This window comes from Kryptolebias marmoratus, linkage group LG21 (genome assembly GCF_001649575.2).
Source record: "Kryptolebias marmoratus isolate JLee-2015 linkage group LG21, ASM164957v2, whole genome shotgun sequence".
Lineage (NCBI taxonomy): Eukaryota > Metazoa > Chordata > Actinopteri > Cyprinodontiformes > Rivulidae > Kryptolebias > Kryptolebias marmoratus.
The window spans coordinates 13,206,536-13,222,436 of record NC_051450.1 but is presented as its reverse complement, the minus strand read 5'-3'; the positions used below and the strand labels follow the sequence as shown (position 1 = coordinate 13,222,436).

Below are 15,901 nucleotides of genomic sequence, written 5' to 3'. Positions count from 1 at the left end.
TTAACGGTTAAAGGGTTGTTGAAAAAGATCTGAGCTGCCAAAAATCCTCTTGACGCCCTTTTTATGGTGAATGAAAAACACAATAGTTAACATGCAGGCTCTACAAACTGGAAGATCACTGTTTATCTCCTCCAACACATGCAATCAGTGCAAATACTAGGCCAGGTCTGTCATTTTGTGCCTCCTGCCGAGGTGTTGAGAGGAGTCACCGTGGCGGAAAATCACCTGTTTAGGTGTTGAGCGCAGCTTTGCCTCTCCTTATTCCTGCCTATCCTTCCACCTGCTATCCATATTATGCTGTGGCAGAGATTCGGCAATAAAGCCAACTCTCTTTTTCACCTAGATTTACCAGAATAACATACCATCTGGAAGGGCTATCATCAAATGAAACTTGATAATAATATTTCGAATAAATCTGAAGGCTTCTCCAGCAACCTATCACTCACACAATGACACGAAGCGCAGCAGTTTTTCACAGAGACTCTGGCTGTGCTCGCCTGAGCAGATCACATTATCTCTGTGTTGATCTGTGGCCTCTGTTTAACTCTGCTTAACTGACCGTGTTGGCTTTCCTTCCACTATCACAACACCTACAGTGTTTTTACTAACATGGCCCCTGAAGTCAGCATTTTATATTCTCTGCCAGTCTCTCCTAAACTATCACGGTGGCTTTTATTTCTTCCTCACGCAGAAGAGCAGGTATATCATGTGCTGAGTTTCAGTTTCTGGCTGATAATCAATATTCAGCTTTTGCGCCAGTCAGTCACATCATATTTTGTTTAGTATGAAATTATCACTGTTGTCAACGAGGATGATGCAAATTATAATATTACACTGAAAAAATTGGTATTGATGTGTTCAGATCAGCTCCACTGCATGCTGCAGGTGGAGATGTCCAGCTTTCATGTCCAAAACTTTAATTTATGCTTTTAAAAAACCTTTTCAAATAATAAGAAGTTGCATTCCTTTTCGACTAGAGGCAAAAGTAAGCAATTATTTCTGCCATTTCCAAATTTCTTTTCTTTTAAACGCTTCCTTTAAAAGTACTTTTTGGCTGCTAGAATTAAAACATATATTTAAAAGTTGTACATACTCAGGCTATTATTAAGTAAATTACTTGACTATAAATATACAAACATCACAGTGTGGCAAATATGTCAGATCATTTAAATCATGTTTTTGGCAGCTGTGTCCCTCTGGGATGTAATACACAACAAGAACTCTAAATACTGTGAAATTAGATCACCTATAAATCTTAAAAATGATACAAAATGGCCGCAGTATTTGCATTATGTTGTATTATGTCACCAATGAGCAAAGTACCATTTTAAACTCAAGTAAGATTAATTACTGTTTTACTACTAGTTTCAAAAGCTGTACCTCAAATTTTTTTTTAAGTCTTTGCTCATCAAAACAGTCAAAATCAAGCCTTTTTCAGCATTTCAAATGTTCACGGCTCCCAGAGGCTGACCGCTGAACACATAAAAGACAATCTTGCGATTATCGAGGAAAAACTGGATGACTTTCAGACGAGAGGAGGCAATATCAATCATGGCCAATTTGAGGCCACCAACATGAAATATGATTTCATAAGACAAATGCAGTGTCATTCTTAATGTGCTTAACCTTTACTGTCAATGAAAAAGTATTGATCGCTCGGTGGCATTTTTTCATCATTTGATTTCAGAAAGTGTAATAATATATGGTGGTGGGATAAGTTAAAAAAATATGGCAGCTGGATGTTCTCACATGAACAAAAGCTGAATTCTCAGCAGAGTACTGAAAGTGTGACGAAGTTGTTGTTTTTTTGTTTTTTTGTTTTTTCAAAAAAGACTTTCTGCTGCAGCAAATTCTATTTTAGGTCTTCTATTTAACGTCTCCTTTAAGTTCAGTCATCTACTTTGAGTTAAGTAGGCAAACAGTATAAGTAGCAGGGAGAAAGCAGCCGGTTTCTGAGCAGTGCTTCTATTATTTCTCTTTTCTATTGAGTAATCGGGAGGTTTCCGTTCTCCTCTAGCTCTTTGATCTACTTACTCAGCCTAATAAGACTTTGCTCTGCTGCAGTACAACCAAATCAGCAGTGCATTTTCAGCCCCCTAATAAGTGGTTAGCTTGATTTATATGGGTAATCACAGCACTGTGGCGGGGCTCTACAACCTCTCCTCGATGCAGGGAGCTTCTTTTCACAACCACAGGCCAAACCAGATGAGTCCATTACATCCGCGTACAGATGGTCATTTTAACCTTCCTCTGCCTCAACAGTATCACTCTGTTAGAGTCTCCTGACGCAGGAGGAGTTCTTAGTCGAAGTGTATGGAGGCGACTGACGATATAGTGATGCATAGCTATGCTGCCTGGCTCTATTGTAAGAGCAGGGAGCGGGTGGGCCATTGCTGTGGGTCGAAAGACTGAACTCGGCCCATAGGGAGCCCCAGGGGCCAGAGAAAGCACTTAGAGTGGTAAAATGACCACTTATTCACAGCCTCCCTCCAGTTTTCACTGCTCCTCCCTAACCTCTAGCCTCCCACTGCGCCCAGGAGCACAAACCTTTGGGAAATGTTTGATAAACTGCACAGCCCTTACTCTGCAGACCTCACTGCAGTTATCCTCCACTGTCCCAAGCAACAAGACAAAAGCACAAAGTGTTGTCTTCTTCAGGACTTTGCATTGTGCTCTATATATCTGCACTCGTTTTGACAAATGATGTCTTTGCCCTCTGCAGCTGAACCCTCTGGCCAGCCAGGCAGCAGTAGCAGCAGCAGCAGCCATGGGGTCCATTGCTGGCTCTCAGGTGTTTGGCAACACCCTCTCAAACCTGCAAGGGGCCACCGGGCAGCTTGTCACCAATGCACAAGGACAGGTGAGTGTGGGACACAAGATACCAGCTGACTGATTGATCACTTTTACACTTTCTACTGAATCTGGTGCATATACTGTAGTTTTCATTAATCTACATCGCCCTTGTTTAACAAACAAATAAACTAAAGTAACCAAATGATACAGAAAGAAAACAGTTACCTTGGTAACCAGCCCCTAAAAGATCTTACTCTGTCATCTATCATGTCCTACAGTATTGTACAGCTGAAAATAAACCATTTTATGGTATTTCTGATCTTTTCACATAGATTTCTCGTGGTAAGGCCTTTAAGCTGTTTGTCTCCAGTCCAGCAGCCACCCCACCATATATTAGGCATTTTGGGAATAAACAAACCCTTCCCTCTCTTATCCGTATGCGCCTTTCGGAGTAAAACGCTGACCTTGTCATATTTAAGGGTGGCTGCAGAATTGTTCCATCAGTAGCCAGAGGCTTGAACGATGATGCTTGTCATTGTGAGGCTCTATCTAATGAATCATCTTATCTCAGGTGCACACAGCACATATTAAAGGAGGATTGTGTGGACATTATGCCCTTTTGGATCTACTTTGTTTTATTTACATTAACCCCCGTTTTGTCTTGTGCCTGTATTGTCCTCATATTTTTTTACTTCACAAAAACTTAATGACACTGAAATAATTGGAGACAATTAAGGTTGAAACAGATTTAAACTGCATGCATTTAAATATGACCTCTCAGAGTTGCATTCACTGGTTTGACCATGCTTCACCGTATGCAGAAAAGTGTTGTCCAGAAAGGAGAGGTTGATCCTAAACATTGCTAATGAGACAGTATGGACTTTCCTGTCTCACAAGGTGCCTGGAGCGCTGGGAACAGATCACTGAGGATATGGACTTGACGGGATGCTCTGTGCTTTTGTAGCATCTTGGTGGCTGACACTTCCTGACATAATCAGGTCATAGAGATGGTCAAAGCCCTGGGGTACAGCCTTTGCTCCCCACCTCATTATTCTACTGCATTATTCAGACAGAGGACTCTGAAATATGCATCCCCATATCAAAAAGTCCTGCCCCTCCCTCCCCCCAAACACAGAGGATATTACACAGACTAATACATAACTCATAGAAGTCCAGGGGGTCCAACAAACACACAAATTTTGGCTTTGCTCTTACTTTGTGGGTGATTTTATTCAGTCAAGGTAGTGTTTGATTACAGTTTAAGGGACAATCTTTAAACAGTCACCTTTCTTTTGAATTTAAAACATGGCCTACTCTCTTTGGTTATCTTAATTTTTCTTCACAGTTCTGTCAAAAGACCTTTTTACAAGCCAGAGCTTTGAGAACCTTGAAAAGTGTCAAGTCTGATTGGCCTTTGGAGTTCAGTTTTTAAACCTTAATTATATTGGCTCGAGCTTTTTTATTCTCCAGGGAAAATCAATGAGGCTCTTTTATCCTCACTGCCTCTACAACAGTGATTAAGGCTGTGGATAAAAGCCACAATTATTAAGTCACTCTCACTCCTAAGAAGTTTTTTTTTCTTCTTCTTTACAAATCACACATTTTTGCTAACATCTTCTCTTCAATTCCAACTTTTCCTTCAGATTAAATATGTAATTAGTTCTATACTGGCTACAGAGATGTTAATTTTCTATTTCCTCTCTTAAACTGTGCGTTCTGAAAGGGGGCTAGCCTTTGATGGCTCCGCTTTGTGCATAAATATCTGCCCTTCCTATTTATTTTAGCATTCCAAACCTTTAGTAAGACCTTGAGCCTTTTGGACAAATAATGCTTGAGCAAATGGGGAAAGCAACAGGTAAAGTTCACACTCTCTGTAAAAAGCAAAGTGAGCTGGCCCAGAAAGCAGGTGAAGCCGAACTACAAAACAAGCAAAGCTCTCTGTATCGACGGAAGCCTCCAGCCCTTAGATCAAGTGAAAACACTGTGTAAACTCATATTGACCTTCTAATTGTACTGCAGAGCTGCAAACATCAATTATTTTCTTTATCAATGAATCTGTTGATTCGCTACAAGTTTGCTGGTTAGTTGTTTTGTCCCAACAACCTTCAAACATCTAAAAGCCGTTGAATCTATAATATAAATCGCCCGCTGCCTTTTATTCCAGAGTGTTAAAAAAAGATCATGTCATGATGAGAAGGGACGGAGTGATAGCTGTTTTGGTCAAACCCTGATCTCGTGCGATATTGTGAAATCTTGCAGGATCTGTTAGAGCTCCAAGTATGTGTTGAGGATGACTCTCAGCTAATGCCTCACCACATTTTAGCTCAATATCTGTAAAACTGACTCATGGGCATTTATGTGTTTGCTAATGTCAATTAGCTGCAGTGACCATCTTGAATTGAGTTGACTCCAAAAGGTAATTAGCTATAAAACCAGATCCATTAGTTTCATTAACATTCACCAAGCAGGTCACAAGATATTTTGCTAACACAACAGACACAGAAAAGCACACACAGCCAAAAACATTATTGCTATCTGCTGAAGGCAAAAGAGTGAAAAATGCATAAAAACAGCCACTTAAATTGTTTCAGCGAGCAGAGATAATAATCTAAGTGGATGAATGAATCTTTTTTTGTATATGAGAAGAAAAAGGTGATACTCGTGTTTCACAATTTATTGCCTCTATAAAGAATAAAAAATTGAAATCAAGGGGATTTTTTTAGCACCATTGTGAGGCTGCTGTTTTAATCTTTAATTTGCTCTGAATTTTAAAGCAATTTAAAGCTTCCAACAGGGGTCTGTACTTGTGTGTTGACACAAGTACAGACTTCCCAAACACCCCCCCCCCCCTTCGGATCTTAATTCACCGCATGAACAGTGGAGGAGTGAAAATGGGCAGAGATATTGCCTGGCGACCATAGCTAAAGACACAGATTGCCCTGGCTGGAGAGATGAGATGACATTTCTGTGGAAACAAGAGCAGCATAATCTTAATGAGTTCTGGTGGATGGAGAGAGGCACGTCTCACATGCCATGCTGTGAACTGGAGCAGAGGCAAATACAGGAAGTAAAATAACGGTAAAAAAAAAGTAAGGAAATGGATTTTGCTGTGAATGAGAGAGGGTCCTGAAAGCTGTTTGTATATGAAATAGTTGTATTAGAAAATTGCATCTTAAGAAACCCAGAATCAGGTGTTTGGAAATAAAAATGACTTTATGTCTTCATTAAATTTCCTCGAGCTGCTTGAGTTCATTTCTTACTACTTGTTGTTGAGTACCACAGATCTGCAGGATCTCACAACCAGTTTAAAAAATTTCTTTCAGTTTGATTTTCATCACTTCAGTGTGTGAAGCTGCACAGAGAAAGACAAACACATCTTCCCTACTTCTGTGTATGTTCATTAAGGTACATACGTAGACACACTTACCTAAAGAGACTTACAAGAGCTGAGCATAAAGACATATTGAGTGGTTTTGGCTTTAAGTGAGTTTGTGATGAACATTTAGTGCAAAGCATCTTTTGAAAGTGGTGATAAGTCATGCACACAAATTTGATCCTCGTGCACAGTGCAAATACCTATGTGCATGTCTTCAACTAAACTTAATAAAACAAGACAATTTGCACAGGAGGTGATCCTCACTGACCACTCAGAGGTTTGCTGTGTTGTCGTGTCGGTTTATACCTATTGCTTGTACAGCCTTGACAAAGATCAGTTTTGTTACTACCTTCAGTTTAAAAACAACATTTGAGCAGTACAGTTTCATAAAATGGAGAAACGCCAACCTATTAAAAATGATGAATAGGTGACTTTATAACGGTCAAGAGAAAACAAGGAGGTATTAGAGTCTCCGTGTGTGTAATAAATATGGTAACTTAAAAAAAAATTACTGGTTTTACAAAAGGAAGCAACTTTTATCAGTTTGTGGAGTATGTATACTGTATATACTGAGTGGTGTATAGTCATTATGATTCTAGAGCAGTGTAGCAGTGCTTCAGTTGAATCAAAAAGTTTTTTTTTCTGGTCTTGAATATGTTGAAACAAGTAGAGGAGCTGTGTGACACAAGCAAGAAACATCTGCCCAGATATTCAGATGTAGAAACACGGATGGAAACACGGCGGGATGAGCGCTGAGCTGTCAGTTGCCTGCTCCTTTATTATGCTTATAGAACAACCACTTAGTCCAATGATGATGAATAATTGAGCGGAACAAGTTCCCTGCCACAATGGCATGCAAAGTGGGATCAGTGGGACTCTGGAGACACGGGCGTCAGGCAGGGCAATAAAATATGCTAAGTGGCAGGAGAGCATTACGGAGAATTTGTAAAGCCGGCGCAGAGAGAGAGATAAATTATCTCTTCCCTAATGCGAAGCAACATAAGCAAATGAGCCGTGGCAGGGATGAATTACAGATTGTCGACCCACCTTTCTCTCACAGATCCCTCCCCATTATGTCAAGGAGATGAGGAAAGAGGAGGGGGAGCTGGACCCTGCGCTGAAAACCATTAACAGTCTTGGAGAGGGAGCGAGGAAAGTCTGTTTGTAGTTCTGTGTTGCTTTGGGCTGTGGCGAAGAGCCTCGGACCGAAATACAAACATAAAGAGAATGAGTCCAAGACAGTGCAATTTTAGCAAAAGTAGCTCTTCGCCCAGTTGCCAAATAACAGAATTTAGAATGATGGCGTCTCATCCATGTTGAGCTGCTCTCTGGTGTAATGAGGCTTGGTGGAGGAGTGATGCCAGCAGGGGGGCCAGGGTGACGGCTGCTCAGGAGCTGCCCAGAACCAGTCCCCAGATGACATTAACCTTCATCATAGTGAAGAGGCACTAAGTCCCCCCCTAAAGCGCTACTCTTGGCCACACTCTGGCAGCTCTGAGAGCTAAAACGTTGCAGTGACACTCCGCCACCCCCTTTGATCTGCCCTTCCTGATTACAGCCACTGAGGAGAGGAGAGCAAGGGATGAAGGGGTAGGGGGGGTGCAGAAAGGGTGAAGTACCCGAGGGACCCTGAGAGTTGAATTAGAGACACAGGGTCCTGTCTTGCTCTCTGATGCCGTTCTTTTTCTCTTATTGTTTCTTTTCTTGCTCATTCTTTGCACTTTTTCATCTGTGTGTGTGTTAGCGGGTGAGAAGGGGGTCTGTGTTTCTCTACAGACTCACTTCTTCACACCAGAGACAGACAAAGACTCTTAAGCACGAACACACACAGAAACACAGACACACTTTCATGCCGATCTTGGCCTGGTGATGGATAATACAGTCAGTGGTGTGCACCATCACACACGCAGGTATTCAGCACTGACCTTTCCAGTGCGCTCCCAGCAGTCTGCTTTGGCTTCACTCGCCTCTTGGCTGTAAAACCACATCAGTGACAGATGATCAGTGGACACTTCTTCATCTTTTTCTCTCTAAATCGCACACACGCTAGCTCAAAAGCAGAGCGCGCTGATTAGCCTGATGACCCGCAGTAAATATCTGCCTCATTTCTGATCACAAGCAAACCCCTATCCTTCTAAACAAAGAGAAAGAAAAAAGCCACTTCCAGCTGCAGATTTCATTTCCACATATACCTCCAGTAGCGTTTACCCTGTCTGCTTTTTCTCCTTTTTAAAACCACCCAGCTGATTTTGTCTCCGCTCTGCCCCCTTTGTAGATAATTGGAACAATTCCACTGATGCCCAACTCTGCAGGGCCCTCCAGCCACTCTGGGGGAGGCAACCCAGCGCTGCAGGTACAGCCAATTACACCTCAGCTTCTGACCAACGCTCAAGGCCAGATCATCGCCACGGTGATCGGCAATCAGATCCTGCCTGTCATCAACACCCAGGGAATCACGCTGTCACCAATCAAGCCTGGACAGCAGGTAACGTATATGCGCATGTACGAACACACTCACACTTATAAAGGCAGATCTCCTGTGGAGCAGCTTATTACGTTTTTAATCTCTGGCTCCAAAACTGATCAAGGGCAAGTTTTTAAAACTGTGAATGAGCAACACCTAGTGGAGTCAGACTGGAGTCCTGTTTATTTACAAAGTCGTATTTTCCTGCTAAACACCTCATTTTGTTCCCCACTTCAAATCTTCAGCTCATTTGCATCATTCAACTCACAAATTGTAGCTTTTGGTGCACACAATGTGTGTGTGTGTTTGCATGTTTTTTTTACATTTGTGCATATTCGAAACATATTTGTCAGCCAACCTTTCAAAGTCTAAGCGAGACTCCTAAACTCCTGCGGAGCCACTCTTATTTTGTACACACACACACGCGCACACACACACACAAACGCTTTTCATCACCTCACTTAAAACTCAAACCTCCCTGCCTCTGTTTTCCATTTCTTTCTGTTTCGCTCTCTCCTCATCCTCTCCTCTTTCAGTCGTACTCTCCACACTTGTGATTTGTCCTTTCTGACCCAAACAAGAAGTATTTTGTTTTGATTTAAAGGACAAAACAGAAAGCACTTGAGGTTTTTATGCTTTTGTGCACCTGTATTGTGTTCAAACTGTAAGTAGCACAAGCATCTTCACCTCCCAATATGTTGATCTATATGATGCAAAAGTGCAGAGCACACTGACACATGCACATTGAAAATGGTATTGACTTGATAATGAAGATGTCAGAGCAGAATTACATGGTAAAAGTTCACTCTGAAGGCCTCTGCAGTGCAGCATGGATGAACTCTGTCTGGAGATGGACACCTAATTGTGGCACCCGAACCAGCAGATCATACTCTTGAATGAATTAATGCATTTGTAATAATGTTTATGCTTGTGTCTCCACTTCAAAGCCCGCGTGTGCACATTGTTCCACGGGCATAATTTACGGTTGTCAGAGTCTGCAGTCTGGAATATTTCCAGTGAAGCTAGATAATTCTCCGAGCCTGTCAACAGTCCTGACAGTGTGTGCATCGCTGTTGACACCCCCCCCCCCAATCCAACACCACCATCCAAACAAACACATGCCACAGAAAAAATAATTAATAGCAAAAAAAGGAGAAAAGAAGCCAGCCCAGTTTATGGCACAGACAGCTTTTTGCTTTAAAAGCAAAGACGTCTTGATCTTGTAAAAGCAATCCAAATGTGCATAAAACATGAAAATACATAGTGTTTTTAGCCATCAGTGCACATAGCTGGCAGATCATGAATTATGTTTGGACACTGCTGTGTCCAAATGTTTTTTGTTGCTTTTTTTACATTCAGACTGCCATTACTGGCATCCCCACAAGCCTGATAAGAATGAAGACCCTAATTGTCACGTCTTTTTTTTTTCTTCTTTTGAACAGAGTTGATTTCTGCAGAGAAGCAATTATAAAACTCACACAGACAGTGGAGTACCTAAGCTGAACCAGCATGCACTTTCCTTTAAACTCTCACTGCAACAGCAAACTACCACTGTAACCTGGCAGCACTACATTCGGCTCTGTCAGTCTAAATACTGCAGGCAGTAATTTCATCATCACCAGGTTCAGGGTGCCTCTCATTATATTCAGCCTCTAAGTGGTCAATTTAGCAGCTGTTGATTGGTTGATTAGATCTGATATTGTATCCTAGTCGCCATAATGACATTATTATTGTAAATGATTATTATCATGATGATATGCAGCAGGAATAATGGATATTTTTCTGTTCTACGAGCTGTCAGTGCATCATCTGTGTGTGTGTGTGTGTGTGTGTGTGTGTGTCCAGCTGCCTCAGGCTCAGCAGGGTCAGACGGGCCCCGTGTCGTCTCAAGCCAACCTGCTTCACATGCCCCACAGACAGAGTCCTCTCCACCAGGCTTCTTCCTCCTCCTCCACCTCCTCATCTTCCTCAGCTCTCAGCGTAGGGCAGCTGGTTAGCAGTAAGTGTCCGACACAGCTCACAAAAGCAGAGAAAGATCCAGAAAGACAGAAATAGTTTTGATGCACGCAGTTTACTACAGTACGACGGAAACAAAACATTTCTTTAATATGTTCTTGTAATTGTAGCAAAGAGTCCCAGCTCTTAAAATTTGTATGTGAGAATGACCAAAAAAATAAATAAACTATAGTGTTTGTGTTCATCACTGTGGAGGAACATGTCAGCCGGTGTGACAGTGTAGTTTGTTGTGTTTTTATTAGTTGCTGGATCACAATGGAGCTCTGTGTCACAGAGGAACAAGAAATCTGGTTTTAGCTGCACAAGCAATACATGTTCGCAGGATCAGTCCATTGTTCTCCTTTCAAAAGATTTGTTGACAGTAAGAAAAATGAAGATTATCACACTTACCAGTAAAAACATTGGTTGAATCAGTGTGTTCGTTTAAATGAGAACATTGAATCAGAATCACTTTATTACCATTGCCAGTAAACAAGTTAGCAGGCTAGGAAATTATTTTGGTGTAATGGTGCAAATTAAACAAATACAAATGAATAAGTAAACAATGAAACAAGAAATTAAGTATTGAATTTAGTATACATTAAAAATAAATAAATAAAACATGAAAACAGAATATTGTTTGGTTTCTGTGGAGTTAAACCTTTTCATACAGAAGGAATTAGACTGTGGATGGATGATGTTTGACTTTTTTTAATTTTGCAATGCGACCACTAGATGGCAGTAGTTGTTATGTACTGGACCTTTAAAGTTCAGAAGTTGTTCTTTTATCATTTTTTTTCAGTTTGTGTATTTCTGGCACAACTTCACAACACTTGTAAAATATAGAAGAACCGTAATAATTAATGTTGAATAAGTTGTTTATAATATTACGTAAACGCAGTTGGGTTTTGGACAGTCCCATTTAGCGTGTTTTTACCTTGTCTTATCTTTTCATTTAATCTGACTCATAGCCATTTAAAATATATACATATATTTATGAGACAAAATCACTGTACCTTTAGAAAGCTGTTAGAGCTGAACTTTGACCTTACTGCTCAGAGCTTTAACAATGTTTTATCATTGTTTTACAAAGACGGCAACAGGTATCGAACAGTTATATATATTTAAATCTTAACTAAGGAGAAACCACATCTTCATGGTTAAACCAAAGGCTGTTTCTGGAAAAAAGAACCCATAAAATCACTGGCAGAACACTGTATGGACAGCTTCTGACTGGCTGTTTTATTTTTTCCCCTTGATTGTCGTTTCTTTGCGTTATTAAACAATCCAAAGTGGCGTACGCTGCGTCTGATGAACATAAGTTTCATTCTCGCAGTGCGTTGGCCTTTGGCAGGGTCTTATAAATCACAGCCTGTCAGCACGCAGCTACTGCCTTTAAAAACTCGGTTTTATTCAGATAAATTTCATTTGTCAGACTCAATTCTTCTAAACTCTATGTAAACTCATTTCTAAGGCAACCATAGTTCCACTGAATTTAATAAAAGACAAGTCGCCATTGATCAACTTGTTGTAGACATTGTGTTTAGTTTATGTTTACTGGTGGCTTGAACAGTATCTTGTAAACCGTTTTTGAGTCTGCACGAAATTCGAGTGCGTTTGCATTAAATAGAATTAATGTTTTATGCTGAGTATGAGCCGTATCACTTCCTCTCAATATCATTTACAGCAAACATTGGCAAAGTAAAATCCCCTGGCAGTCAGACGTGGAGAAAATGAAATGCTGTCGCGTCCACTGGATGCAAACAAAGTGCCAGAAACAGATTTAACACTGAGAGCGTCCGTTTATAATCAGATGGAGAAAGAGTCACAGAGAGGACGCTGAAGTTGTTTTTGATTTTTTTTTTTTTTTTTGCTCTTATTTATCCAGGATGAGTCAGTTAGAAATGTTTGCTTGTTTTCCCAGCATCTTTAAAAAAAGAAGTGTTTTACTCAAAAACAATTTACAACGAGACATTCACATAAATTCTTTGTTCTCTAATAAATATTAATTTACGAAATCATTTCACACATTGTGATCAGGATCCAATCTGTTTCATTCAACACTGACTGGCTACACTGATCCTCCTGTTGTTGAAGCTCCATCAGAAACAAATTAAATAGGTATAAAAAGATGATAAACACTGAGGTTTATGGGTCTAATATTAAGTTAAATATTAAGTTACAATGAGGTGTAACTGGCATTTTAAACAGTGTGTTTTAGAACATGTAAAGTTGTTTAAATTTGTTCACAGACTCAGTTTAAATTCATCGTTTTTAAGCTTTCAAACTATGAAAACTGCAAGAGGTCACAAATTCTGAAGTAATTAAAAGACAAACAGGGACATGAACATGACAGCATGTTGCTTAGTTCAGTTCTCGCACGTGATTTTACAAATTTAACATCTCAATTATGGGAATAACTTTACTTTATTTTTCTTTTTTTTTTTGACAAAAAATATTGACCTGGTATTGTTTTTCTGTATTCAGTATATTTTATTTTGCAAAGCCATTTTATAATCCTTGCAAAAAAGTCTCTATTGTGTATTTTATTTTTTTTAAATCGTCTTTAAAAATATTTTATGGACTTTTCGGTTCATTCCAGTATTCATTCCTCGAGCTGGGTTCAAATTAAAGCGGTGTTGGAGTCCTGACCCAATATCTAACGAATATTATGGCTCCAGAAGCAGAACCAGTCGAGAACAGCTTCCATTAGTCTTTCAATCTACTAAGTAAATAGCCTCCACTGGGAATGATGAAGAAATGCTCATCACTGTGGAGATGATGGGACCCGAAGCCGTGAGTGCTCCGAGTCTGCAGCCCCTCATCTTCCCAGTGTTCACACGTCTGGAGCACATCGCATATGCTGCACGTCACTTATGAGGCACAACGAGATGGCAGCCTCATAGATTTTTCCTTAAATACGCTTGGAGGATTCCTTTAATAATTCATTGATAATGACCAGGATGAATAATTCAGAGGCACAAACTTTGCTTTAGTAAGCAGGATGCCGGGGCACCTGACATTGATGTACAATGTGAAATCGCTTTTTATTAGCAGCAAAATTATTTAAAATGCTTCAGTCAAGTTTTTCAGATCTGCGGAGATTCAAATGCAGCCTTTCTTTGTGTGAAAGCTCTTTTCCGTGTTGTTTGTGAGGAACGGCGCTGCTTTGAAGGCTTCACTTGTCATAAGTTCGGGTCATATAGATTTTAGAAAGTCTTTATGCATTTTTTAATGTTTATCTAAGAAAGCTAGCTTTAAAATATATGTGTATTCATCCAGAAACTAAAACTCTGCAGGTTTTATCTGCTGAATAAAAAGTGGGTCATGTGTTTTCGTCTATATGTTTTTCTATACTGTAAGGTAGATAATTTACACTTTAAAGTCAAAGGCATGAAAGCTTGTATTCACACCTCAGAGGAGTTTATTCTTCAAAACACCTCTCAGATGCGGGTAGTTTACATCAACGAGAAATAACATGTTTTGACCCAGAGCAGGACTGTTTTTAAAAGCTGTGGAGAGGCGATCATGATCACAAATGGCTGCTTGTTTGCCTCTTTTACTCTGAAAAAATAAGATAAGCGGCGGGGGAGCAGAGGGCTAATAAAATGAGACGTGCCTGTGCTGTATTCTCAGACCCGCAGACCGCCCCCAGCGAGGTGGACGGGGTCAACCTGGAGGAGATTCGTGAGTTCGCCAAAGCATTCAAGATCCGCCGGCTGTCCCTGGGCCTGACACAGACTCAGGTGGGGCAGGCGCTCAGCGCCGCCGAGGGGCCGGCGTACAGCCAGTCTGCCATCTGCAGGTAAGGCCAAACAAAAGAGGAGAAACTGACGGGAAATTAGTGACGCTGATGTCCTGATTCTGTCAAAGAAACGCAGATGTAGCTGTGCAGCCTCGGTGAGCTGTCAGGTGCTCTAATCTCTTCAATCCATGTTCTAACAGACATTATTAAGATATTAAATACATAATTGAATGACTTGACTTTACCTACCCTTCCTCCTCTCCTTTTCCTCTCAGCCACTGACAGCCCGGTGTTACTTATGCAAAATACATACACAAGTATTACCAGAAGCACTTAAAGCATTTAATAATTACTAAGGCGCATCGCTGCTCCCTCTGCCTGAACACGAGAGAGCTTGACGGCAACGATCTGTTAATAAGATTGTCATATTTTACTGCTTCTGTGAATACCGTTTAGCCATAAATGGGACATTATATATTCATGAGACAAATCATAAAATCTGTGTTTCATTCGTGCTGTTTTTCCACCTCACTAACATTTGGCATGAAGAGAATAATTGGGCCACATGGTGTCAGGATGTTATTTTTTTAGGAGAACTAAAAAGAGGAGCAGCGCTCTTTGCCGTCCTGGATAATGCTTCAAGCTGGCAAACAGGAGTCGAGTTTTTCAGTTTAAATATTTGCAGGCTGTTTTGCCTCAGCGTTTCCATCTGATTGCCATGTTCTCTCTAATGTTGCCTTTAAAACCCATTTGCTTCGCAGATAACCTGTTCTGTTTAGGTGACACGGCGCTGTCACGCACCTTAAAAGTTTCATCACGTCAACATCAAACGGCCGATAAAACAGCACAGGAGCGCCGGTTCTTATGAGGCCCGGGCGAATGTTTAAAGTTGAAAAATCGCACATGAAAAATTTACCACCAGACATAATTCAAATATTTATAACATACATTAAAATCCATTAGCTTCAAAAAATAAACACTCCGTTGGCTGCTGCTACTAGTGCTGTTAAGAGAAGTTTTTTTTTGTTGTTGTTTGTATGACATTGGACATGACATCCTGATGTTTTAAGTAGCGGGGCGGACTTCACATGCTTTAGTTTAGTTAACATCAACACAGACATGAAGTTTGAGGACGTCACTGCAGCTCTGGGGCTCCGGGCTCTGAACTCAGACACTGAACAGACACTGACAGATGCTTCCATCTTGTCTGCTTTCATTGCTCACCATGTTTCCAGGCTCTTTATTAGTTTATCTAAACAGGCACACGCATCGCACAAGAGTTTGTTCAGACCAGGGGAAGCTTTGCCTTTTGGACGAAATTTGGTTTATTAACATTATTTAAAATAATAATTACAGAAGAGGAATCTATTACAAATTGAAGACAAGTTCTTTAATATCTTGCTTAAAGAAGAAAACACTCACCTTAACTTTTGTTTCCAACTCATGAGGATTCAGCCTCCTTTCACAAACTCTTAACTCGCTATTTATGAAAAGAAGCTACACAGGCACTCGTTTTTTAAAGGATTAA

At 40.5% G+C, this 15,901-nt stretch overlaps 1 protein-coding gene across 3 annotated transcripts in view; it reads left to right on the top strand.

Moving 5' to 3' along the window:
• The window catches only part of pou6f2 (POU class 6 homeobox 2), a 69,953-nt gene that overhangs the window by 50,322 nt on the left and 3,730 nt on the right, over positions 1–15,901 (top strand). For all 3 annotated transcript variants that reach the window (XM_025003868.2, XM_025003870.2, XM_037973224.1), the window contains 4 exons: positions 2,723–2,860; positions 8,445–8,654; positions 10,479–10,632; positions 14,265–14,433. In XM_025003868.2, coding sequence (XP_024859636.1) covers positions 2,723–2,860; positions 8,445–8,654; positions 10,479–10,632; positions 14,265–14,433 — 671 coding nt within the window. The remainder of the gene's footprint in view (positions 1–2,722; positions 2,861–8,444; positions 8,655–10,478; positions 10,633–14,264; positions 14,434–15,901) is intronic.